At 48.2% G+C, this 25,513-nt stretch overlaps 1 protein-coding gene across 1 annotated transcript in view; it reads left to right on the forward strand.

Moving 5' to 3' along the window:
• The window catches only part of TBC1D1 (TBC1 domain family member 1), a 182,878-nt gene extending 158,043 nt beyond the window's left edge, over nt 1-24,835 (forward strand). Inside the window, exons 18-22 of the mRNA XM_049790103.1 lie at nt 5,098-5,342; nt 7,735-7,894; nt 14,164-14,333; nt 22,581-22,754; nt 24,271-24,835. Coding sequence (XP_049646060.1) covers nt 5,098-5,342; nt 7,735-7,894; nt 14,164-14,333; nt 22,581-22,754; nt 24,271-24,423 — 902 coding nt within the window. The 3' untranslated portion in view covers nt 24,424-24,835. The remainder of the gene's footprint in view (nt 1-5,097; nt 5,343-7,734; nt 7,895-14,163; nt 14,334-22,580; nt 22,755-24,270) is intronic.
• Nucleotides 24,836-25,513: the final 678 nt, after the last annotated feature.

Below are 25,513 nucleotides of genomic sequence, written 5' to 3' on the forward strand. Positions count from 1 at the left end.
AAACAACACACAAAGAACTGGGCTCAGAGACTACCAGGATTGGCCCCTGAATGCAGAGCCTGAAATAAGCTTTGAGGATCACCAGGTGTGCCCTCTTTCCCCAAAAATAAACAAACAAAAGCCAAAGTGAACTCAGTAATACCGTGTGTGAACAGAGCAGTAGTTTTCGGTAACTTGGTGCATGACAGACAAGGGAAATAGCAGTTTTAGGGTAACACAGTTAAAAGCACATGGACTGCTCAGCAGTGAGACACCCAGAGCTCTGAGCTGGCCTGGTCCTGACATAGGGGCTGGGCAGTGGCTCATGCAGCACAGTGCACTGAGTTTCCCCCACTAGGCCTGCTCTGGGCAAATGCTATAGAAGTGTCTGAGGTGGGGGCCAGAGAGATAGCATGGAGTGTTTGCCTTGCATGCAGAAGGATGGTGGTTTGAATCCCAGCATCCCATATGGTCCCCCGAGCCTGCCAGGAGGGATTTTTGAGCGTAGCCCCTGAGGAGTAGCCCCTGAGTGCTGCCAGGTGTGACCCAAAACCAAAAACTAATAAACAAAAATGTCTGAGGTGCTGGCCCAAGGGATCCATTCACCACCACCCACCCCCATAACCCCCCACCCCTGCTCAGGAAGCTTTCACAATCCTGGAAAGTGGGGTGCTGCATCCTCTCAGAGCCCGGGAGCTGTAAACAGAGAGACCTTCTTCTTGGAAGGACCTGTGCTTGTTATGGTACAGGGACAATCCCCTTCACATCTATCGGGCCTGGGGTGAAGCTGCCAGCTGTGACTGCCCCGGGGACAGTTATCCAAGGCACGAGGCTGGAGTTGTTTGGCCCAGTGACCCTCTGCATGTTGGCAGGAACCCTGTTTGCAAGTGTGATGAGTCACAAAAAGAATGACATCATGTCCCCATCATGTGAAATGCGGTGGAAAACAGGCCTGATGTGGGGGCTGAGGGGCAGGGGGTGTTGGCGCCAGGCTCTCTGCTCCCCACCCACCTCCCCACACTCCCTGTTCTCCCTATCCCTTTTCAGGTGGGGCTGCCCTCTGGCCCTGCTGAGCTGCTCATGAGTCCTTTCATTTGTGCCAAGAGAGGAAGGCCAGGCCAAATCCCCTGGAAACAAGGACCAGGAGGGCGAGGGTTGTATTGTGGGCCACACCTTGGGCGCTCTCCTCTGCAGCCTTTGTTCCATTTGGCATGGAGTCCACACACTGTGAGAGGAGGGCCCAGCAGGCCACGTGTCCTCCTACACCCTTCCCTGACAGCACCTCTCAAAGCCAAGTGCAGTCCCCTCTTCTGAGAGCCAGTGCCGGCTGCTGTTCCCCTCCCCCCCACACACACCTTGCCTCCTTCTCAAGTAGGCTTCGCCTCCTGGTTTGTACTTCTGGGTCACTCCAGGGCATGTCCCCTCTCCCCAGCATTTCTGGAGTATATAGTGTCTGCTTCTGAGTGGCCTAGATCCTGCCATAAATGGGGTTTCCTATCAATCATATTTGATCTCTGTTTGCCCTAATTTCAGAGGGCTCTGATAGAAATTCTCCCTGGCTTCTGAAAACTACCATTTTTTTCCCCATCATTTTATTTATTTATTTATTTATTTATTTATTTATTTATTTATTTATTTATTTTTGGTTTTTTGGCCACAGCCAGTGACACTCAGGGGTTACTTCTGGCTATTCGCTCAGAAATTGCTCCGGGATGCTGGGAGATCGAACTATAGTCCGTCCTAAGCAAGCACATGCAAGGCAGACGCCTTACCACTTGCACCACTACTCCGGCCCCTTTTATTTATTTTTAATTATTTTTGGGGGGAGGTTTGGGGACACACAATGCTTATTCTTGGCTCTTTACTCAGGGATGATTCCTGATGGGACTCGGGATCATTAGTGATGCCCGTGATCAAACCCGAGCTGGCTGCGTGCAAGGCAAACACCGTCCCTCTGTACTATCACTCTGGCCCCAGATAGCTCCATGTTTAATCTTTACTTTCTTTTAATCCATATGCTCCTAACCCACAGCCCCTCTGGAGTTGCACAGACTCATCCCTGCCTCAATTGTTCTTCCAAAGTGACTCTCAGATGCTCCCCAGAGAAATGAAACACTTGTTGATTAGCCAGATTTTGTTCACTTTCCTTCTTGAAATGGGAGTTTGCTCTTACTAACTTTGGGGCAAGATTTAGAGTGAGAATGATAGCTTTTGTTATAGGGGCCGTGTTTCCCTGTGTTTGAAAGGTATTCTTTATTGATGTTGGATGGGTGTCAGCTTGATAAGAGTTGAGGCACAGGGCTGGGGAGATAGCACAGTGGCAGTGCGTTTGCCTTGCACACAGCTGATCCAGGACAAACAGAGGTTTGAGTCCCGGCATCCCATATGGTCCCCTGAGCTTGCCAGGAGCGATTTCTGAGCACAGAGCCAGGAGTAACCCCTGAGTGCCGCTGGGTGTGACCTTCTCCCCCCCTCCCCAGGAAAAGAAAAAGAATTGAGGCACAGGGTCTGGAGCAAGGCTCAGTGGGCCCAGGTACCTGCTTTGCATGTGGGAACTTTCCATGCTCATGTAGTATGGCTTGATCCTCTGAGGACTGTTGGAGGGAGTAGCCTTCCCTCTACCCCCAAATAAACAAACAAAAAATAATTTAGGCTTCTGTTATTGTCAATGCATGATCTACAGAGAAGCTGAGTATCGCTGGCTGTTCGCAGCGGCAGCATGTCCCAGAACAGAATACTTCTGCTTCCTCTGGCGTCCCTGCTCTGAGACTGCCCATTTCCCGCTGTCCCTGGCTCCACTCTGCTCTAGTCAGGTGGAGTCACACTACTTCTGGGGAGGCTGCTCTGCCCTGCTGACACTGCTGGCGACAATTTGCTTCTGTGGCACGCCCGATCTGTCCCGTGTGCGCTTTGCATTCTGCAGTTATAGCGAGCTAGCTACAGGCTTTGTTCTGGGGAGCTTGCCGGGAAAGGGCCCTGTCCTTGTGTCTGGTACTTTCAGGACCACCTCATGGAATCCTGATTATTGCCATCATTGTGAATGACACTCCTGGAGTGAGTGAGTGAGTGAGAGAGAGAGAGAGAGACAGACGGATGGACGGACGGACAGACAGACAGACAGACAGGAGGTAGCCCAGTAGCAAAGCACACACCTTGCAGTGTAAGACAAGTACCACAGCAGACCCTAAACAGGGTAGTCAGGATGGCAGGAATAAATAAAACAAAGGGCCAGAAGGGCCAGTGTGGCTGATCAGCCTTCAGGCCTGGCCTGTGTGAGGCCTTGAGTTCGAGACCCAGCACTGTATACTCCAACACACACACACACACACACACACACTTACTCACTCTCATACAAACACACATATATACTCATAAACTCGCAAACACACACCACCCAAACTCACATTCACACAGACATACACAAACACACTTTAAAATATACACACATTTTCACACAAATACTCACAAACTCACACACATAAGCACACACACAGATACATACATCCTGGCTTGTGTAAGGTCTGAGTTTGATCCCCAGCACTGCATGCTCCAACACACACACAAACACACACACACACACACACACACACACACACACACACACACACGGCCAGTACTTCTAAGTGTGGCCCCTACTGATAAACAAACATACTGGTTAAAGTGGAGTGTGACTTCATTTCCTCTTATAAAAGTCTGAACCTGATCTGTGTCCCAGGGTCATTCAGTGTCAGGACCAGGGGCACACAGCTCCCCCACACCCTTTAGGTGAGCCCCAGGGAGTATTTGCAGCCCTCAGATGGGAAAGCACCTCCCTCTGGTCACAGTTCCTGTCCAGCTTGGGGTATAGATCCCAGAATCAAACAGAGGTGCCACAAATATTCAAGAGTAGCTGATGGCAGCCCTCCCCAGACTCAGCCTAAAAAAAATCTGCATTTTGATGCCCTCCAAGTTTAGGCAAATCATGCTTCAGGGCATTGTGTCAAAGCAAAGCAACCAACCCCACAACCCTGGGTATCAGCAGCTGCAAGGACTCAGCCACTAATCAAGCAGAGATATTTAAAGAACACAGCCCAATTGTTCGCCCCTGATGCCCTCCTGGCCTTGGCATTTCCGCCAGGATCCTTCTGAACAGCTCACTGGCTTGTCTTCACTTTCATGAAAAGTGAAAGCTCTGGACAGCAGGCTGAACTTACACTTCTTTCCCACTCTGCATTTGGAACTGGAGAAGGGACTTAAAGATGGTCTGCGAGGGGTTGGAATGCTAGTACAGCAGGTAGGGCATTTGCCTTGTATGCAGTCAGCGGGTTTCATCTTTAGCATCCCTGAGCACCATCAGAAGAAATTCCTGAGTACAGAGCCTGGAGGAAGCCCTGAGCATTATCAAGAGTGACTCAAAAACAAAACACAAAACAAAATAAGATAGTCTTTGATATTTTTCTCTTCTCTTATCTTGGTTTTAATAGAAATTCGTACATGTCTGTAATCTCAAACCCCAAAGCCATGAATGGTAACCATATCCTCTCATTTTTCTCATTGTGTCATGAAATGTGTTAAAAATTAAATCTGTTTGGGACCAGAGAGATAGCACAGCTGTATGGCATTTGCCTTTCCCATAGCTGCATAGTATTCCATTGTGTCTATGTACCACATCTTAATAATCTGTTCATCTATCATTGGACACCTGGGTTGATTTCATTTGATGGCTGTTTTATTGTTGTTGTTTGTTTGTTTGTTTACTTGTTTGTTTTGGGGTCACCTCCGGCAGCACTCAGGGGTTACTTCTGGCTCTGCACTCAGAAATTGCTCCTGGCAGGCACAGGGCACCATATGGGATGTCGGGATTTGAATCACCATCCTTCCTGAATTGGCTGCATGCAAGGCAAATGCCCTACCACTGTGCTATCTCTTTGGCCCCTGATGGCTGGTTTTTAATGGCTAGAGTTTATTCTGGAAACCAGTAGCTGACCTCAATAAACAGCAGATCTGTAGCTCCAAAGTCTGATTTAAGATCAGACCCAGCTTCTGCAGGCCTATAGCTCTGACCCCAGAGCTCAGGGATTTCCAGTTCTTTCAGCTCCCTCCCCTTCACTGATGGCGTATGTGCATCTGTGTTCACAGGCAGGACCTTCCCCACACACCCCTACTTCTCTGCCCAGCTTGGAGCAGGCCAGCTGTCTCTCTACAACATCCTGAAGGCCTACTCGCTCCTGGACCAGGAAGTTGGCTATTGCCAAGGACTCAGCTTTGTAGCTGGCATCTTATTGCTGCACATGGGCGAGGAAGAGGCCTTCCACATGCTCAAGTTTCTGATGTTCGACATGGGCCTGCGGAAGCAATACCGGCCCGACATGATCATCCTGCAGGTACTGTGAGCCTTCCTTGCGTTGTTCAGTCTGGTGTGACAACTGGTCACAACTGCTTTCCAGGCCTGGCTTGGCTAAGAATGTTGACCTTGGGGCCGGAGAGGTAGTGCAGTGGTAGGGCGTTTGCCTTGTGCACAGCCCACCCAGGACAGACTGTGGTTTGAATCCTGGCATCCCATACGGTCGCCAGGAACGATTTCTGAGCTCGGAGCCAGGAGTAACCCCTGAATTTTACTGGGTGTGACCCAAAAACCAAAAAAAAAAAAAAAAAAAGAATGTTGACCTTACTGGGGCCATAGAGGTCAAACGTTCCCCACCCTCAGGAAGACACCAATCATTGTGTCATAGCTCAGCTGACAGGTGACAGGCAGAAAAACTTAGGCACGGAGAGGTTACTCCATTTGTCCAGGTCATGGCAAACAAGCAACAAATCTGGGATTTAGGCCCAGCATCCTGTCTGATTCCACGGCTTCCTCCCTCTGACTCGTCCTCCAGTCCTCTAGATCATCAAGGTGATCTCTTGAGGCCTGACCTACTGGAACACTTATCATCTGGTTTCTGGAGAAGCTCTTTATGACCTTCTGGTCATGTGCATCACTTCCATCCTACCCCCCCACCCCAAGAATCTCAATCTCAATCTCTCTCTCTCTCTCTCTCTCTCTCTCTCTCTCTCTCTCTCTCTCTCTCTCTCTCTCTCTCTCTCTCTCTCTCTCTCCTCTCTTTTTCTCTCTCTCCTCTCTCTCTCTCTGCCACTTCTTTTGTTTGTTTGTTTGTTTGTTTGTTTTGGGCATGCCAGGGGTCAAATCCAGGTTGGCCCATGCAAGGCAAACACCTTGGGCTATCGCTTCGGCTCCTGGCTCTTTCTTTTCCCTTCTTATTCACTTCCCACAGGGATCCTGTCCTTTAGCTATTTACCTGCTCAATTCATATTTCCATGGAAAGCTTCATAAAATGATCTGAAAGTGAAGGATTGTCCATCTGCAGAGCTGTGACTCTGGTTCTTGAACTACATTGGCCTAAGCAGGCCCTGTGGTAGCACCCAGCTCCCATTGCTACTCCCACCGCAGGCGGCTCAAACACCATGTCCTGCCTGTTGGTACACGACTTTGGCAGCCACTACTGGGCACACGTGTCACTTCTTGTTTGTTTGTTTGGGGGGTCATATCCAGCAGTGCTCAGGGGTTACTCCTGGCTCTATGATTAGAAATCGCTCCTGACAGGCTCGGGGAACATATGGGATGCCGGAATTTGAACCACCATCCTTCTGCATGCAAGGCAAATGCCCTACCTCCATGCTATTTCTCCGGCCACCCCACAGTCACTTTGCACCGACTGTCAGGTTCTTACTCCATGTGGTCTGGGCAGGGGACTCACAGGGCGTCAGCCCCATGTTCCAACCCTTCCCCCAGAGTAGCCCAAAGCTTAGCTGGGTGTGCCTCTCTCCCCAAATTAACAATTTAAAATCTTTTGGTTGCCACCCCAGAGAGCTGTTTTTGACTCATATAACTTAGTGTTGCAATTCAGGATCCTCCAGGACAAGCGGATGACCCTGGCTAGTCAGTTATTTTTGATACAGGAAAGTTGTGGGTGGGACGCCTTGCTATTTTTCTTCCTTCGGGTGCACCCCAGCCTGCAGCATGGTGGAAGGCATCTGATCCTCTCTAGTTTCTAACTGGGGGTTGGACTCCATCCATAGGGCTGCTGTGATGCAGGCTGGCCCTGCTGGACCTTGTCACACCCTGTCACTCTCTGAAGAGGGAACACTTTGGGTCAAAGCTCAACTTGAGCTGGACACAATATTTTCTCCATCTGGAGAGAAACCATTTCTCTTATCTATGTGGTTTTTGTTTGTGTGTATTGGAGCCACACCCAGTGATGCTCAGGGCTTATTCCTGCTTCTGGCAGACTCAGGGGACCATATGGGAGGCTGGGGATCAAACTCACGTCGGCTTCATGCAAGACAAATGCCCTCCCCACTGTATTATTATCTTCCTCCAGCCCCTCATCTATGTGTTTTAACTTGCCCAGGATCTGGATGCTTTGTGTTCTAAGCCTCAGAAATCCCTCTGGACCTACCTACTTGAGTCAGTTGGGGGCCAACTGTGGGGAGTGGGCTAAGGAACCCACACAATAGAATCCTACTGGCACCCCCTCAGCACCCACCTCCTGAATTCCCTCCTGGTGGGCATGTTGCAAAGATTGGGTACAATGAAGAAAATGCATGAAAGGTTTCCTCAAGAGAGACAGATGTTTAGATTCCTTTAGGCAGGAATGCAAAGAATTGAATGGTACAGCATGCAGGGCCTGCCCGCACCCTCACGCAGAGCCCTCGTGGGCAGGGCCACGTGGGGGGGCTGAATGGCCAGGCTCAGCTGGTCTCTGTGTCCCGCAGATCCAGATGTACCAGCTCTCTCGGCTCCTGCATGACTACCACCGGGACCTGCACAGCCACCTGGAAGAGCAGGAGATCGGGCCCAGCCTCTACGCAGCGCCCTGGTTCCTCACTGTGTTCGCCTCTCAGTTCCCCTTGGGCTTCGTGGCTCGGGTATTTGGTAAGCGTGTGTGGATCAGTGCTGGTATGAAAGATTCGCTCAAACAGATTCCAAGCCTCTGTGGGCTGCAGGGATGGACTCTCTGCCCGGTGAAGTCCAAGGAGGCCCTGTTACAGCTGACTCTGTGCCGTATTCTCCTACTGAAAGCAGTTCAGAGGGGCCTGGAGGTGGCTTGTAGCATACAGTATTTGCCCTGCATTTGTGATGCTTTGTCTTGCAAAAGCAAAAGGAAGCAGAAAAGAAACACACTAAAACTTCCACCAATAAAATGAAATTACATTTATAAGGTTCTTAATTCATCACAATATTTTAGTTGCCATGAATCTACAAAGTTACTCAGGATTGGATTTTGGACGTATTGTGTTCCAACACCAACCCCTTCACCAGTGTTCCCAGTTTCCCTCACACCCTGCCTCTATGATAGGCACTTTTTTTTTTAATTTTGGGTCATATCCGGTGACACTCAGGGGTTACTCCTGGCTATGCACTCAGAAATAGCTCTTGGCTTCGGGGACCATATGGAACACCAGAGGATTGAACTGTGGTTTATCCTGGGTTAGCCGTGTGCAAGGCAAATGCCCTACAACTGTGCCATCGCTCCGCCCCAATGATAGACATTTTTTGAGAAATTTTTATCACTGTGGCTTGTAGTACTATTGATGGTAGAGTTTCACACATAGGGTTTACCAACTTTCAGCACACCCCCTCCTGACTGAATGCTTCCGTCTACCATTGTTGCAGTATTTTCTTCCCTGTCCCACTTTGATCCTTGGCTTTCTACTGAAGACCAATACTCGTGGTCTATATTTCTTTTTTGTTTGCTTTGTTTTGCTACCACACCTGTTGGTGCTCAGGGCTTACTCCTGGCTCTACATTTAGGGATCACTTCTTGAAAGCCCAGAGAACCATATGGCATGCTAGGGTCTGCTGCATGCTTGGCAAATGCCCTAGCCACTGTACTATGTCTTCAGCCTCTATGTTCTTCATTTCTACGATCTTTGGGCATTTGCTAGTCCCCTATTATGCTATTTTATACTCTAGTTAGTTTATTACTTTCTCTGTCCATCATCACAGCAGCACAACAGAATCAACAGGAGGGGCCGGGCGGTGGCGCTAGAGGTAAGGTGCCTGCCTTACCTGTGCTAGCCTTGGACGGACGGCGGTTCGATCCCCCGGCATCCCATATGGTCCCCCAAGCCAGGAGCGACTTCTGAGCACATAGCCAGGAGTAACCCCTGAGTGTTACCGGGTGTGGCCCAAAAACCAAAAAAAAAAAAAAAAGAATCAACAGGAAGGAAAGGGGTAATGTGTAATTTTGTGGGGTTTGTTTTTGGGGCCACACCTGGTAGTGCCTAAAATGCATTCCCTGCTTGGTGCTAGTATGTCTCTCTTGGTAGTATTCTGCTTAAACCCAAAGTCTGTAATCTGTTTTGTTCTGGTTCATACCTGGTGGTGTTCAGGACTTACTCCTGGCTTTGTGCTATTGGATCATTCCTATAGATGCTCAAGGGACCATATGCAGTGCTGTGGATCAAACCTGGGTCAGCTGTGTGCTAGGCAAATACCCTACCAAATGAGCTCTCTCTAGATCCCTAAATCTTTAACAACATTTGAGGTGGGGGTTGGACCACACCAGGCGGTGCTCAGGGGTCACTCCTGGCTCTTCGCTCAGAAACTGCTCCTGAATCGGAGCTCGAGGGACCATATGGGATGCTGTAAATCGAACTCAGGTCCATCCTGGCTGGCCATATGTAAGGCAAATGCCCTACACTGTGCTATCTTTCTGGCCTCTAGATCCCTAAATCTTTAATCTTACCATATTTATTTGCATTTTGTTTTATTTTTTGGTTTGGGTTTTTTTTTTTCCTTTTCATGTTAAGGCCATACCTGGGTGCTCCAGGTTTATTCCTGGCAGTCCTGAGGACCATATGAGGTACCAGGTATTGAACCTGGATAAGTTGTATGCAAACCAAAAGCCTTATTCCTTGTACTATCTCTCTGGCCTCTACATAAGTTTTTAGAATAAGAAAGTTTCTTAACTTTGAAGGTTGTCTGCTCTAGGCATACTTGCAGGAATGTGGTGATATTCAAATTCTGGAAATGCTAAGACATATATATATATATATATATATATATATATATATATATATATATATATATTTTTTTTTTTTTTTTTTTTTTTTTGTCTGCTCAGAAATAGCTCCTGGCAGGCACGGGGGACCATATGGGACACCGGGATTCGAACCAACCACCTTTGGTCCTGGATTGGCTGCTTGCAAGGCAAACGCCGCTGTGCTATCTCTCCGGGCCCGCAAAGACATATTTTTATAATCAAAGTGAATATTGGGTCTTCTTTTCTTCTCTTTTCCTCCGAATATTAACTTTTGCAATTATTATTATTAATTTCTGACCACAAAGAATATTCATAAACTCCCTTTGCCTAATTAGACAAATTTAAACTACCTTTTCAAATTGATTATTTTCTGCCTTTAAAAAGTAATCATTGGGGGCCGGGAAGGTGGTGCTACAGGTTAGGTGTCTGCCTTGCAAGTGGATGGACCGCGGTTCGATCCCCCGGTGTCCCATATGGTCCCCCCAAGCCAGGGGTGATTTCTGAGCGCATAGCCAGGAGTAACCCCTGAGCTTCAAACGGGTGTGGCCCAAAAACCAAAAAAAAAAAAAAAAAAAAAAAAAAAAGTAATCATTGAAATAAAATAGATACTAAAATCCATCTCCTCATTGAATAGATAGTTGGTGAAAGTATCACGTTTTAATATCATACTTTGAAAAATAATTATTTTCGAGATTCCAAATTGTGTGCTTCATTTACTACCAAGACTTAGTGAAAACAATGTTCTCTAACTGTGGCTTCTGTCTCTTGCCAGAAACTTCTAATGCCTTTTACTTTTCCTCCTTCTCTAGAAATAAAAAGAAATTCTATCTGCCCACCTTACCAGGCTCCTCATTATTTACTGTACTTTTCCAAGGGTCTTAGAGAGAATCAGGAAGGGTGAGAGGGGAAGGAGGGACTGCTAACTGCTGCAAAGGTTTTGGAAACAGCTGAAATATCAGATTACAGCTTGAAAAGAATTTGGAAAGGACACTGGGCTGGAGGGCTGAGCAGGGTCAGCGCTGGGTCAGCTCTGCCCCTGCAGGGTGGACTCAATACTTCTGCCTGGGGATAGAGAGTTCTGCAGCAAGATCGAGGGCCTTAAAGCTGTAGGAGACAAGAAAAAAATCTTTCCTGAAGCCCCATGAAGCCAATCAGAGGCAGTCACAGGGAACAAACTCTGCCTTGGAAATCCTGTATTTCACCTTCTTAATATTATGCATTCATGAACTCAAAGTGCACTTCTGTGATGTGGGAGACAAGTCTGAATTTTCTCCTGCATCACCTTGAAGGTGGCTGCATCTGTGCCTGCACAGTTTCTACCTTGCTTTGCTGAGCTGCGAGGCCTGAATGCCCAGTGAGGCCTGGGCTTCTCTGATTATAAATTGCTGAAGGTGGCTATTGCCTGATGATGTCTTTTGCAGAATCTGCCAGAAGGCAGGTTCTGTCTTTCAAGGTTTAGACTTTTGAGTTAAGAGGTTTTTCTAAGGTCCCGGAGAGATAGCACAGCGGTGTTTGCCTTGCAAGCAGCTGATCCAGGACCAAAGGTGCTTGGTTCGAATCCTGGTGTCCCATACGGTCTCCCGTGCCTGCCAGGAGCTATTTCTGAGCAGACAGCCAGGAGTAACCCCTGAGCACCGCCAGGTGTGGCCCAAAAACCAAAAAAAAAGAAAAGGTTTTTCTAAAGAGCTTTGCTCTTTCAAGCCACGTTAGTATATATTTATTTATTGGATTTTGAGTCACACCCTGAGATGCTCAGAGATTACTCCCGGCTCTGAACTCCAGACTCACTCCTGGCTGGCTTGGGGGACCATGTGGGATGATAGGGATTGAACCCCAGGATGACCAGTGCAAGTACCCACTGTTCTATCGCTCCAGTCTATGCCCCTTCCTTTTCTTAGCTCTTTGTTTAGCTCTGTGCTCTGATAGCTTGTCTGGACTCCCCAAGCCTTCCATGCACACAGTGGAGTGACTCTTTTTTGGCTGGATGCCCATTTCATTATAGGACCTTAGGTCCAGATAAGCCCTCAAGACAAACGTACCTTTGTTGACTCTTCACTGTGTTATACCTGAATAAAGGAATTTCAGCTTGCAGTCAGCAAAAGCTCAAAGATTATTTTGTGGCGGCCAGAGAGATATCACAGTAGTAGGGCGTTTGCCTTGCATGCAGCCAACCCAGAACAGTTGGTTGTTCAATCCCCAGCATCCCATTTGGTCCCCTGAGCCTGCCAGGAGGGATTTCTGAGTGCAGAGCCAGAAGTAACCTCTGAGCACCACCAAGTGTGACCCAAAAACAAACCAAAAAAATATGTTATTTTATGGATCACTTTGAACCAAGCACTCCAAGTCTCCACTGATTGATAGTTTCTTCAAAACCATAACAGGAAGTGCCATGGGTCAGGAAAGCAGATCCTTAAATGACCCCATGTGGTACCTTATTAGTTGTTCTTTTATCATTGAAATAATGCTATCCCAGGACCTGCCTGTCAGCTGCTTGGAAGACTTTGCTGCTCTTAACTGTCATAGGGATGATTGTTCTTCTACTCAGGATGTAAAAGAGACTCACTCCCCTAGGAGTTTTTAGTTTGGATGTAGAGGCATCCTCAAAGATCCCCTATTTCTGTTGTCTTCTACTCACTTCTGCCACTGGGAATGGGGGTGGGTGAATCTGTAAAACAAACAAACAAACAAACAAACAAAGAAAGGTTTGATTTCAGGGCTCATGCCATATAGTACAGCAGGTAGGGCATTGCCTTGCACACGGACGGCCCAGGTTCCATCCCTGGCTTTCCATATGGTCCTCCAAGCCTGCCAAGAGTTGTTCCTGAATATGGATCTGGAAGTAATCTCTGAGCACCACTGGGTATGGCCCAAAAACAAACAAAACAACAACAACAACAACAACAAAATCTGACTTCCTCCCTGCTGTAGGAGTAATTAATAGTCAGCTCCAGAAGTTTCTCTTTCTTTTGTTTAGGGATGGTTTTAATTTTTTGTTGTTGTTGGACCACATCTGGTGATGCTCAGAGCTTACTACTGGCTCTGCACTCAGGAATTAGTCCTGGCAGATTTAGGGGACCATATGGGATGCTGGGATGAAATATGGGTCAGCTGAGTGCAAGGTAAAACAGAGAGGAGATAATGTATGGAAAGTTAAGGGTTTGGTGAAAAAAAAAACACTGAAGTCACCTATAATTGGGGGAGGAATCTGAGCGGCTGTGGGCTAACAGATCTCAAGGACTAGGCTGTTACAGGTGGAGAAGTGATTCTTTGGTAACTTGATACAGCAACAAAGAAGCTAACATTGCTAAAAATCTGTGTGTGCAGTTGTCCTGCTACTGGTCCCTGCGGGAAAGTGGGGTGTCACCTGGAGGGGTTCACCTCTTGGCAGAGGAAATTTAAGAAGAGGAATTGCCCTTGACAAAAACAAAAGCGACAGTGACAACAATAAAAATAGAAACTAAAAGATACTCCTTTCCAGGAACATGGTCCCTGACATCTCGGGGAAATGCAGTTGATACTCCCAGACAGGCCAGTGCAGGGAACTGGTCTGCACATCCTTAGAGGGAAGGAGTCCCATCCGGGTGTGTCCTCAGAGACTAAGTTGCCTCTGGTGCTGTTGTCAGCTGAATATTCACATCCTGCTCAGCAAATTCCTGTGCCTGTTTGTAGTTGGTCTGAAGAAAGAAGAAAGGGAAGAGGTAGAGAGGAAGTTGGAGTTACAGAGCTAGAGCCAAGTATAGCAGTGTGCCTGTGGGGGTGGGTGTAGGGAGATGGGCAGCATATTTCTGTTTTCTATATACCTGGAGTCAAAAAAGATATACCTAAATCTGTGACAGTGTCTCATGCATGCATATAACAAGACTATACATTATTTATTGGTACTATATGTATTCATTATTATGTCATACATATGTAGAATTTTATATTCTTATATCCTGTAGCAGGGGCCAGAGAGATTGTACTGTGGGTAGAGGCATGTACCTTGCACATGCCTGATGCAGGTTCCATCCTGAACACCTTATATAGTTCCCCCAAGCATTTCTAGGACTGATCACTGAGCACAGACCCAGAGGTGAGTCCTGAGCACTTCTGGGTGTGCCCTTCCCTCCTCCATCAAACTGGTTAGGATTAACTTTGTGTTTCTGTGTTTTTCCAGACATGATCTTTCTCCAGGGAACAGAGGTCATATTTAAGGTGGCTTTAAGTCTCTTAGGAAGCCACAAGCCCTTGATTCTACAGCATGAAAACCTGGAAACCATAGTGGATTTCATTAAAAACACACTCCCCAACCTGGGCTTGGTCCAAATGGAAAAGACCATCAATCAGGTATGATTCCCAGGGAACCTTCCAGAGGCCTGAACCACCTCTGATATGTAGACTCTAACTCTGTAAGCAGGACCTGCATCCTGCCCCTTGGTATCAGGGGGCTTGGGGCCTGGGGCAAATCACAAACGTGCAGCCATCTTGGCTATGTGTTTGGGGGATTGAGGGATTGTTGAGTGTTTGATAAGCTCACATGGACACACAGTGCCCTGGGAGGTGTGACAGCCTACCATCTGCCTACTATGGTCTCTCATAGCTGAGAGACTTCAGTTTTTCCTTCTGCATATTTTTATTCACCATAGAAAGCTGAATGCTTTGATTTTTATGCTGAATGGTATTAATGGAATATTCTAAATGTGACTGCTAACAAAGTTGTGGTAGACTAAGTTGTCGTGACTATGTAACTATTGGACGAAGGTGTGAGGGTTTGATGAGAGTAAGTGAAGGTCTGTTAAGAGTGTATGTGTGAGAGGCTGGAGTGATAGCACAGCAGGTAGGGTATTTGCCTTGCAAGCAGCTGACGCAGGTTCGATCCCCAGCATCCCATATGGTCCCCCAAGCCTGCCAGGAGAGATTTCTGAATGCAGAGCCAGGAACAACAACTGAGTGCAGCCAGGTGTGGGCCAAAAACAAAAACAAAACAAAAAGTGTGTGAAAGTGTAAGTGTAAGGATGAGTGAAGGTGTGTGAGCGTGCTGTGCCTATAATGAGTATAAGAGTGTATTGAGGCCAGAGAGAGAGCATGGAGGTAAGGCATTTACCTCTCATGCAGAAGGTCGGTGGTTCAAATCCCGACATCCCATATGGTCCTCTGAGCCTGCCAGGAGCGATTTCTGAGCATAGAGCCAGGTGTGACCCAAAAACCAAAAAAAAAAAAAAAAAAAAAAAGTGTGGAACAATTCAGTTGCACATCAGTGATTTCTGCTTTCCTGGTGTCTGTCTACAGTCGAATTTGAGCCTCTATGAAATGCTGCTGCATGAGGGGCGAATTAGCTGGAAAGTGCATGGGGCCATTTATTAGTGGTCTGGTCTGACTTAAGGAAAGGAGCCGAGTTTGAACCTGTTTGAATCTAATCTTCTCATGAGGTTTCCTGACCATGAAGGACAGGCTTGTTTAGCATGGGGTAAAATCTCTGTTGGAAGTACCCAGAGACTGTATAGCACAGAGGAGATCCAACTGCTGCCAGGGCTCCGCTAGATCTGACACTTAGTCCTAAGTGAGAACACAGAGCAAGGCGGGTAAAAACAGACCGTGAACTAAAGCTTTTTTTACTCAGTGGGCTCAGAATAAACACGTGCTCTAGCTTGGTGTGCCTGGCTTCTAAAGCTCTTTTGTTCGGTTGGTTTTGGTTTTTAGGCCACATTCAGTGGTGCTCAGGAATTACCCCTGGCAGTACTCAGGGAACATAGATCAAACCCAGGTTGGCTGTGTGCAAGGCAAGTGCCCTACCCACTGTACTATATCACTCCAGCATCTCCTAAAGATATTTATATTGGGGATGGAGAGATAACACAGCAGTAGGGCGTTTGACTTGTACACAGCTGACCCAGGACAGGCAACGGTTCGATCCCGACATTCCATATGGTCCCCCAATCTGGCCAGGATTGATTTTGAGCGCAGATCCAGGAGCAACCCCTGAGCACTGCATGGTGTGGCCCCCAAAAAACAAAAACCAAACAAACCTGCATGTTCATGAATGCATTTTGGCAGGATTTTTACTGCAGGCAGTAAAGGCGAATTGCAAAGTCCCTCGCTGACTCCGGGGCTTGGCCACGTTGCAGTTGAGCCATGCTGTCTCTTACTAAGGGCAGCTCGTCATTCTTGTCCCACATATCAGCCATGAGAGCGGACTTTCTCTCCCTTGTCCTCGGAGGTCATTTGATTGATTGTTTCTAATAATCACTGCATTTCAGAAACCCCAAATCTAGTCCTCACAGCTGGAACTTCCTCTTTGCGCTAATTGGAAAAGCATCCTCTGGGAAATGGGGCATCTTTATGGAATTAGTTCAGCTCTTTAGGGGAAGGAGTGGTTAGTTAATCCAAGGGGATCCAGTGACTGGGGGTTGCTCCCATATAGCATGTGTGGTTTCCATTTGAACCCTACCTTGGGGTTCAGCACAGAGGAAGGTGGAGAGTCTGAGGGACATGGATTCACAACATCTGTCCTATGCCCATGGACAGGGCAGTTCTGCTCCACTCTGTACCCCCATACTGTGCACCACTTGTTGCATGAGTCCATTTGACTTATCAGGTCTCTGTGTGTGGCCTCAGCACATGTGAATCTGGATATATCCATGAGAGGAGAACTGAGATGACCCACATGGACTCAGGGCTCCAGGCATGACCCAGAAAGCATCCCCCTTTCTTCTCCCATTGCTTAACACCATGGGTAGCCTCTGGGTGTCATTTACTCTGTTCTCCCTTTATCTCTACTCATTTGAATTTCCCTGCCTCTGGATTGGCATTTTCCTTTCCAGCCCATGAGACCTCAACCAATAAGGTGGTTGGTCTTGCACATTGCTCTTGATTCAGTGGTGGGCTAAGTGGTCTCAGCTGATACTCAGCTTACTTGCTGAGGGAAAATGATAATTTAATACTTTAAGAAAAAAAAACTTTTTGTAAAGGATAGTTGTTGAGAAGTCCCACTAATATCTTCAACTGCATTTTACTTGTTGGAAAAATTAGAAGAGGACTGATGAGAAAGGCATGTGAGGGGATCCTCATTACTACTTTTCTTTTTTTTTTTTTTTTAAATGAGGCCAGAGAGATAGCACAGTGGTTGGGCATTTGCCTTGCATGGGACAGACCCAAGACAGACCTGGGTTCGATTCCCGGCATCCCATATAGTTCCCTGAGCCTGCCAGGAGCAATTTCTGAGCACAGAGCCAGGAGTAACCCCTGAGTGCTGTTGGGTGTGGCCCAAAAACCAAAAAAAAAAAAAGTTTTGAACCACACCTGGCTATGCTCCTGGTGGGACTTGGGGTACCATATGGGATGCTGGGGATTAAACCCAGGCCAGCTGCTTGCATAGCAAACACCCTGCCTGCTATAGCTCTGACCCCTAATATTTTTGGTTTGTTTTGGGGTGGCCACAGGCAGCCATTCTCAGAGGATAGTCCTGTCTCTGGTGCTTGGGAATCGCTCTTAACAGTGCCAGGGATCAACCCTGAACCTCCTGTGTGCAAAGCATACACTCAGCACGCTTAAACAATAAATTCTGTCCCCTCCCAGACAAAGGGTTAAGCTTGGCCATTCTTTATTCCCACAGAATCCGGAACAAATCAGGGGGACAAGGTAGGCTCTGATTTTTTTTTTCCCAGATGGGGAGCTAGGGTTGGAAAGAAGAGCCTAGTCGGCACTTTGCATAAAAGGGTGGAGGCAAGAATCAGAGCTGTTTCCCTTGGAAAATTAGCCTGTTCCCAGCTAATTGCTGACAGTGTAGTGGGGTTTTGGGGTGGCTTGTATGAGGCTGGTAATCCAGTTGGGAAGTGGTGTGCCTGTATGCTGCCTAAGGGTTTTGGCTTCTGCTTTGCCTAAAAGAATGGGGTAAGAAAGGGTTGAATTCATTTTCTCGGGGAGGGGGGAGGGCAGAAAGTGCTTGGGCCAGGAGGCTTTTATAGGGGGAAGAGGAGAAGGCAGGGAGAATGACTGGGACCTTCAGCCTTACCTGCAAAAAAACCCTGCAGCTCTTGTCCCAGCCAGGAAAGAAAGGCACCTTTGAGTCACCAGGGACAGTACTAGGAATTGTAGGAGAGGTTACACAGGGCTACCTTCTGGGCCCAGATTTCTGTTCTGCTAATAGCCTCTCTGGGACCCAGCTCCAGTGCTGGCAGCACTCAGCCTCTCCCTCCTGTTTGCCACGTGGAGCCACACACTATTTCTTTGTCTGTCTTTCAACCTCCTGGCCTGCAGAGGGCACTCAAGTCTCATGTCCTCTGCAAAGAGAGAGATCTTTTTTTTTTTTTTTTTTTTTTTTGGTTTTTGGGCCACACCCAGTAACGCTCAGGGGTTACTCCTGGCTATGTGCTCAGAAGTTGCTCCTGGCTTGGGGGACCATATGGGACACCGGGGGATCGAACCGCGGTCCGTCCAAGGTTAGCGCAGGCAAGGCAGGCACCTTACCTTTAGCGCCACCGCCCGGCCCCAAAGGGAGAGATCTTGAGGGGTCCTGAGTGCCAGAACCCATGGCCATCCCTGAGTCAGAAGTGATGGGAGGACTCTTTGAGCCCTGGGACTGGGAGGGTGGTCTTGGGCCCTTTTCACCAGATAACCTCACTCACCCCAGACTGGGGAAGTGGTAGGGGTGATAGTCTTGTCCCACTGTCCCAGTGGAGGGCAAAGGCCACTTCCTAGCATCCCTTGGGTGCTACTGGAGGTGAGAGCCTAGACTGCATAGTCATCCCAGCCTGCTGAGTCAGAATCTGCATTTCAGCAAGTCCCTGGGGGCAGTTTACACATTTGCAAACACTAAAGAAGGTCTGGGACTGAGTGTCAAATGTGGACACACCAGATAAGATGCACAGTTCAGGGAATGTGGGGGGAAAAAAAAAAAGATGCACAATTCATTTGGAGGTTGGAATGTAGGCTTTTATGGGTGGCTTTGTTCAAAGGACATGTGGAGTCATCAGGCAGCCCTCTTCCCACTGTGGGAGGCTCCCCTACTTTGCTTGGGCACTACACGCTATTGAGTGTTTGCAAAGGCCCATCAGTGATATCCCAAGAGTATGGGGCACAATCTTCTGCAACTGGCATCATTTAGATTTGCTTGCGTGTGGTGATAATGAAAAGCAGACCACTCCAAGTTGTTTTATTATTGTTTTTTTAAATTCACTGCAGACACTATGCCCCCATATTACCAGTCCCCAGACCCACTGCTCCTTTTTCCAGCCCTTGGTGCACCTCAGGGACCAGCAGAGTAGGGAGGGGGATTGGCTTGATGGGGAGTGTGCTGGGAAATGAGGTACGTTTATGGTAGGTTCTGTAGACACCATGGTTAATGACTTCATTACACGGAATTTTCATGGACTGCAAAGAGAAAACCCCGAGTCTCCAACAGCAGATGAGCCAAGAACACCAGCAACAATGCTCAGAGGAGGAGATAAATCTGTAAACAAATGTCTGAGAAAGTCTTTCACATCATGCATCCTTTAGATTTGAGTAACATGATGCTTTACCTCCAGATGAGCATAATGAAAAATTTTAATGCTGATCCTCAATGCCAAGGGCATGCAGTATGCACACACGTGTGGAGTGCTAGTGACATTGTACAATGATTGTTCCCATTTGGGAAGCAGTTTGGCAATATGTATCACAAACCCATCAAGTATTTATCCAGGGGTCTCAAACTCAATTTACCTGGGGGCCACAGGAGACAAAGTCGGGGTGATCCTTGAGTGCAAAGTCAGTAGTAAGCATTGAACATTGGGGGGTGTGACCCAAACAACTAAAACAAAACAAAACAAAAAAAGATTCCTCTAGGGCAGGGCCACAAAATGTTGCATGGAGGGCTGCGAGTTTGAGACCCCTGATTTATAACCTTTGATTTAGTAATCCCACTTCTTGGAATCCACCCTAAGGAAATAACCCAAAATATGGGAGGATATGTACAAGGATGCTCAGTTTGGTCTTGTACTCAATAGCAGCAAAAACCTTGGCAATAACCACATCTCTGGATTCAGATGGATGGATGGGCCCAGCTGCAATGTGCCGGTTTGGTAGAATACCACCCAGCTGTTTAGAAGACTGTTATGAAGAATCTAGAGCAGTGTGCGAGAGAATTGATTGGGGCCCAGCATTCTCCCCTTTCTACCAGCCTCACGCTGCCACAGCTGAGGATAAAGGCTGGTGCGTAACTGCAAAATTGGGAGCTAACAATGTTGTGACAGGTAGAAGATAAAGATGCAGTTAAGCAGAGATGACTGGGACCCAGGGAGACCCTGAGAGATTCAAGGAGTCCTGGAAGTATCAGGAGTGATCAACCTTAGCATATACCTATGCAAGAGGCCAGCAGTTGGTATGTTCCAGATTTGCCTTTTTGGGAGCCAACACAGGAACAAATCTTTACTGAATTGAAAGGATGTGCCCATGGGGCCAGAGTGATAGCACAGTCGTAAGACTTTTGCTTTGTACACAGATGACCTGGGACAGACCCAGATTCGATCCCTGGCGCATCCCATATGGTCCTCTGAGACCACCGGGAGTGATTTCTGAGCACAGAGCCAGGAGTACCCCTGAGCACGGCCAGGTGTGGCCAAAAAAAAAAAAAAAGAAGAAGAAGAAGGTTCTATACCTAGGATACTGATTCTGACCATAACCCTGGTGGTCGTGACACAGGAGACAGGCAGGGGTAGAGGGGTAGAGGCAGAGATCTGGGAAGAGTCATTGCTTGCGAGTCAGAACCTAGGGGTCATGCGTACTAAAGGTATCAGTATTCTACAGCCCTGCTATGAGGGTAGTACCATTTCCCAGGCTGCAGGCCAGGGGGGTGAGACCAGAGAGGTCATGGTCAGCCATATGTGGACACAGAAAGCCAGCTCAAGGCTGTTTCAGTGTCACCAAGTTTGGTTGCTGTACTGTGAAATAGAGAATGTGGATTCCTGTGACCTGCAGGTCAGCCTGAGGGATGACAAAGTCAAGTCACTCACACACACACACACACACACACAGATGTTTGTGTGTGGATTCCATTTTTAGGCCTCAGACAATATGCACAGGTAGCATTAAGTACAACATTGAAAACCTGGAGATTGAAAACAGATGGCATGAAGAGAGATGTGATTTCTGTTGGAAGAGTTAGAAAAATAAGACGTGGTCACTATGAGGGTTTGGAGGGGAGGGGAAGGCCAATCCCCACCCACATCTGAAATGAGTGTTTAGAAACTCAAAGCTCCAGCATTTCTCCAGGACCATGCAAGAGGAGGCCACAAGCTCTCCTGTGAAGGCCTCTCTAGCTGCCACTGCCACTGTGCTATGTTGGGGCTTTGTGTGGGGACAACTCTGGTTCCTCTGCCCCAGTTCTGAGCTGAGGCTGCCCTCAGAGGCTGAAAGGCCTAGTTATGGGATGATGGGTGCAAGGTGAGGCAGGTCCCCCACCTCTCGGCGCTACTTTTGGGGGGCTGCTCACCCAGCACACCCCCAAGGTTAGTTGAGCAATGGGACCGCCTGTGCGCAGAATGGGGGCAGGGATGCTCTGTCACCAGTTTCCTTCTTGCCACTGTCATCTGAGGAGTCAGACAGCAGCTCAGGCTGTTTCGGATTCACTCATCTGTGGGGTGACATTTCGAAGTGGGGCTGATTTCTGTAGAGCTCGTGTGCCGGGGAGTGTTGGTGTTGGTAGCCCTATGACCCCATTGTTCTGTCCCCTCTGACCTTGGTTATCTGTCAGTGAGCATTGACTCAATCACTGGCCTTGGAGGGCTTCTGTATCTGTCATTCACCCCTCCACCCCGACTTCCCACACACACAGCCTTTGATCCATGGTGGATGTAGCTGACCTCATAGAATTTTCTGAGGAGAGAAAAAGGAGATAAGCGCTGAAAAGATGCACTAAAAATAAATGTTGCTAAAGCTTTTAAAAATAAAACACTGACTCTTGGAAAGTGTCAAACCCGTAGAGGCTATTTTGCGGTGCCCTTGGGCCCTTCCTGAGGGAAAGGACCAGTGAAGGGGCTCCTTATTAATCTCAATCAATGCTGGTTCTAGGGTGCCATTTAGGGGGTGTTTATTGAATATGTGTGCATCTGTATGCATGTGTGTACATACACTGCATGTTCACATATGTGTTCTTATGCTTGCGTTACATGTATAAACACATGTGTCTCTGTACACTCATGTATGTGTGCACAGGTATGCCTGTATTCACAGATATGCACATAATTCTATGTGTGCCTGGTTTTGTGTGCAGGTGTGTAGGAAGAGGATGCTTGTTGGCATGGTCTCGAATGTGTTTTCATTTTCTTTTTGTTGATGGGTAGCAGGGACACCCAGTTCTCAGTGGCGCTGCTGCTTGAATGCAAATGTCAAAGGATGTGGCACTGTTTAGGCACAGAGGTACCAGGGGTTTTCATGGGTCATGCTGGTGGTACTTAGGGCCCTAGCGGCTCATACCTGGTGATACTTGGTAAACTGAGCAGTGTCGGGGATTGAACTAGGGCCGGCCACAAGCAGGCATCCACCCTAAGTCCTGCCTGTTCTGTCTCTCCTGCCCCTGTTTCCTTGCTTTCAATGCCGGGTGACCTCTGTGTCCTGCAGGTGTTTGAAATGGACGTCTCCAAACAGTTACAAGCCTATGAGGTTGAGTACCATGTACTTCAGGAAGAGCTGATGGATTCCTCCCCTCTCAGTGACAACCAAAGAATGGACAAGTTGGAAAAAGCCAACAGCAGCTTGCGCAAGCAGAATCTGGATCTCCTAGAGCAGCTGCAGGTAAGATGCGCATGCACACCAGTGTCTGGCCGCTCCTAGGGGGCAGTGCTGAGGCCCTAGCGCCCAGTTTTCCTTCACTGCTAGCCTTTGTCTACCTGCCAGTCCAGTAGGGGAGAGCGGGCCTTTCCCAGAGAGGCAGGCAGAGTTGCCTTTGCCAAGGTCAGACGGGCCTGCGGCTTTTCCAAGAGGCTGTCCCTGCCCTTTGTCTTGTCTGAAGCAGGCCCTGAACCTGACCTGAGTTCAGGGTGCTTATTGCCAGTTATTGTGCTTTGAGTCTTGAGCACATCAAAGGCGTCAGCTTCTGGGAACAAAAGCGCAAGTGAGGTCTATTGAAGGGAGAGTTGCATGGAGAGGGGAAGGGACCCAATATCATGATCTTTATTTTCAAGACCTTGGATCAAAAGTACAGTGTGGGCTTGAGCAATATTACAGTGGGTAGGGCATTTACCTTGCACATGATTGACCCAGATTTAATCCCCAGCATCCCATATGGTTCAGCCAGGATTGATTCCTGAGCTGAGAGCCAGGAGTAAACCCTTTGCACAGCCAGGTGGGACCCCAAAATCAAACAAACAAAGCACAGCTTTGGAGGATAGATTTGGAACATAGGTTTACAAGGACCTCAGTCTTCTCCTTTCTAGAGGTTTCCTTCTGAACTAGGATGAGTGAAAGTGGATGAGGAGTACACATTTTTTCCTTATTAATGAGAGGCTGGTTCAGGTCATGCGTGTAGAGGTGCAGAAGTGCAGTTAGTCTGGAACCCGCAATGTCCCCCATTCCCATTCACTCTGTCTTTCTGGGCCAGTGCTGACTACTCCTTCCAGACACCCTTTTCTGTGTACCCAGGATGAGTAAGACACCTGGATGTATTCCTCAGCTTCTTTGCAAGCTGATGGGATGAAGGAGGTCTGCTTGCTTCATGTCATATCTAAGGAAATGTCTGGGGCTAGTGCAAGTCCTCTGGAAAGATAATCCCCCATCCCCTACATTTCCTGGGGTGTTCATGAGATAGTTTATTCACATAGATTCACCATCCAGCTGGAGAACCAGGATTTCCCTCTGTGGAGAAGCACTGGCCAGCAACCATGAGCTCTGTCTCCTGCTCAGGAGAGTCTAAGCTAGAGCATTGACCTAATGGCTGAGCCCCAATGTAGTGGGCCCAGCAAACATTTCTGAGCAAGAACCAAGGAGCTGGCCTTGGTCTCTGAATCACGGCTCATTTCTGCCATTGTGGAGCTGTGTCTCAGCTGTGGTGGTGCCTACGAGACCTCATCAGGCCCGGAAGGTCTAGACCACAGAGTTGGCAATTGGGCATAACTTGGGATGCTCTACTGGGTCTCTGCATGAATGTGACACATCCTCACTGGCTGGCATCTGCCTCAGGAACTCCCTGTAGGGGAGCTAAGAAATGTTCTTTCCTAGGACAGCCCCAGCCAAGCATGCACCACTCGCTGCGGGGAATCCACCTCTCTGTCATTGGTGGCTGGTCATATTCATGTGTCCTCTGACTCTGCAGATAGCCAATGGAAGGATCCAGAGCTTGGAAGCCACGATGGAGAAGCTGCTGGCAAGCGAGAGCAAACTGAAGCAGGCGGCACTGACGCTGGAGCTGGAGCGCGAGGCCCTGCTGAGGACAGTGGAGCAGCTGCGGGGACAGGCAGGGGACTGAGTGGCAATGCTCCTCAACCCCACAGCTGAGCCGCAAAGAAGACAGGCCACGGCCCATTCGTCCCGAACTTCACAGAGGGCGAGCGACAGCACAGCGCAGAGAGCCATCTCAGGAAGGAGTTTGACCTGCTGGTGCCTCCATCCTTCTGAGGCCAAACTGGGAGGCTCAGAGAAGGGGAGGCGACTCCCCCTTCTTCCCCATATGCGCCATTAGTTTCTGATCCTCATCCTTGGTAGATTTAGGTGGCATAGACAGGAGGAATTGTACTTTTCCTTTTCCCTGCCACGCAAGGAACATTTGGGGTCCCCAGTGTGGGGACAGAGCTGCTGGCAGAGGTGAGGGGCATCCTCCCTTCTGAGCAGAGTGCTAAGGAATCCTCACCCTCTTGGACATCACTGGCAGACTCTGGGGCCCTGATTGGTCTGGTTCATTCCGGGAGGTCTTTGTTGCGCAAAATTTGGGGATTTTCAATTGGCATCTTGGATTTGATCACTCTACTTGGTATTTAATGGTTTGCCTTTAAAAAAAAAGTGTCTTCATGTATTTTGCCTTTTTGTTTGTTTGTCCCAAAATATCTGTCAGAATCCTTGTAGAAAATGGTTTATTTGGGGGCAGGGGCACCATTTTTAGATTCCCAGATGTGTCTGGTGCGTAACCCCAAGTTGCATCATTTCTTTTTTGTTTTATTTTGTTCCTGGCTCTATACTCAGGTGATAGTATAGTGTCCTGAACCTCTGGTGGGCTTGGGACATATGGGCAGCTCAGGACCAGACCCAGATCAGCTGCATGCAAGACAGTCACCTTGTACTGTCTCTCTGTCTTGTGGGCTGTAGTGCCTCTGCCCAGGAGGTAAACTGTGGCCTCCCTGAGACCAGAACCTGCCATGGGTACCAAGTGCTGCTGTCAGGAGATCGCAGGGTTGTTAGCAGAACCTGCTGGTCCAGAACCACTGTCTGGGACTTGTCCAGAAAGGACAGACCAGACCCACAGAGCCACCTCAGCACTGTGTGAGAATAACCAGAACAAATTTGTCTTTTTGCCATCAGATCTATTTGGGGGGAAAGGATATCCTTAGTGCTGTGGGTCACCA

The sequence above is a fragment of the Suncus etruscus genome, chromosome 16 (assembly GCF_024139225.1).
Source record: "Suncus etruscus isolate mSunEtr1 chromosome 16, mSunEtr1.pri.cur, whole genome shotgun sequence".
In the NCBI taxonomy this organism is placed as follows: Eukaryota; Metazoa; Chordata; class Mammalia; order Eulipotyphla; family Soricidae; genus Suncus; species Suncus etruscus.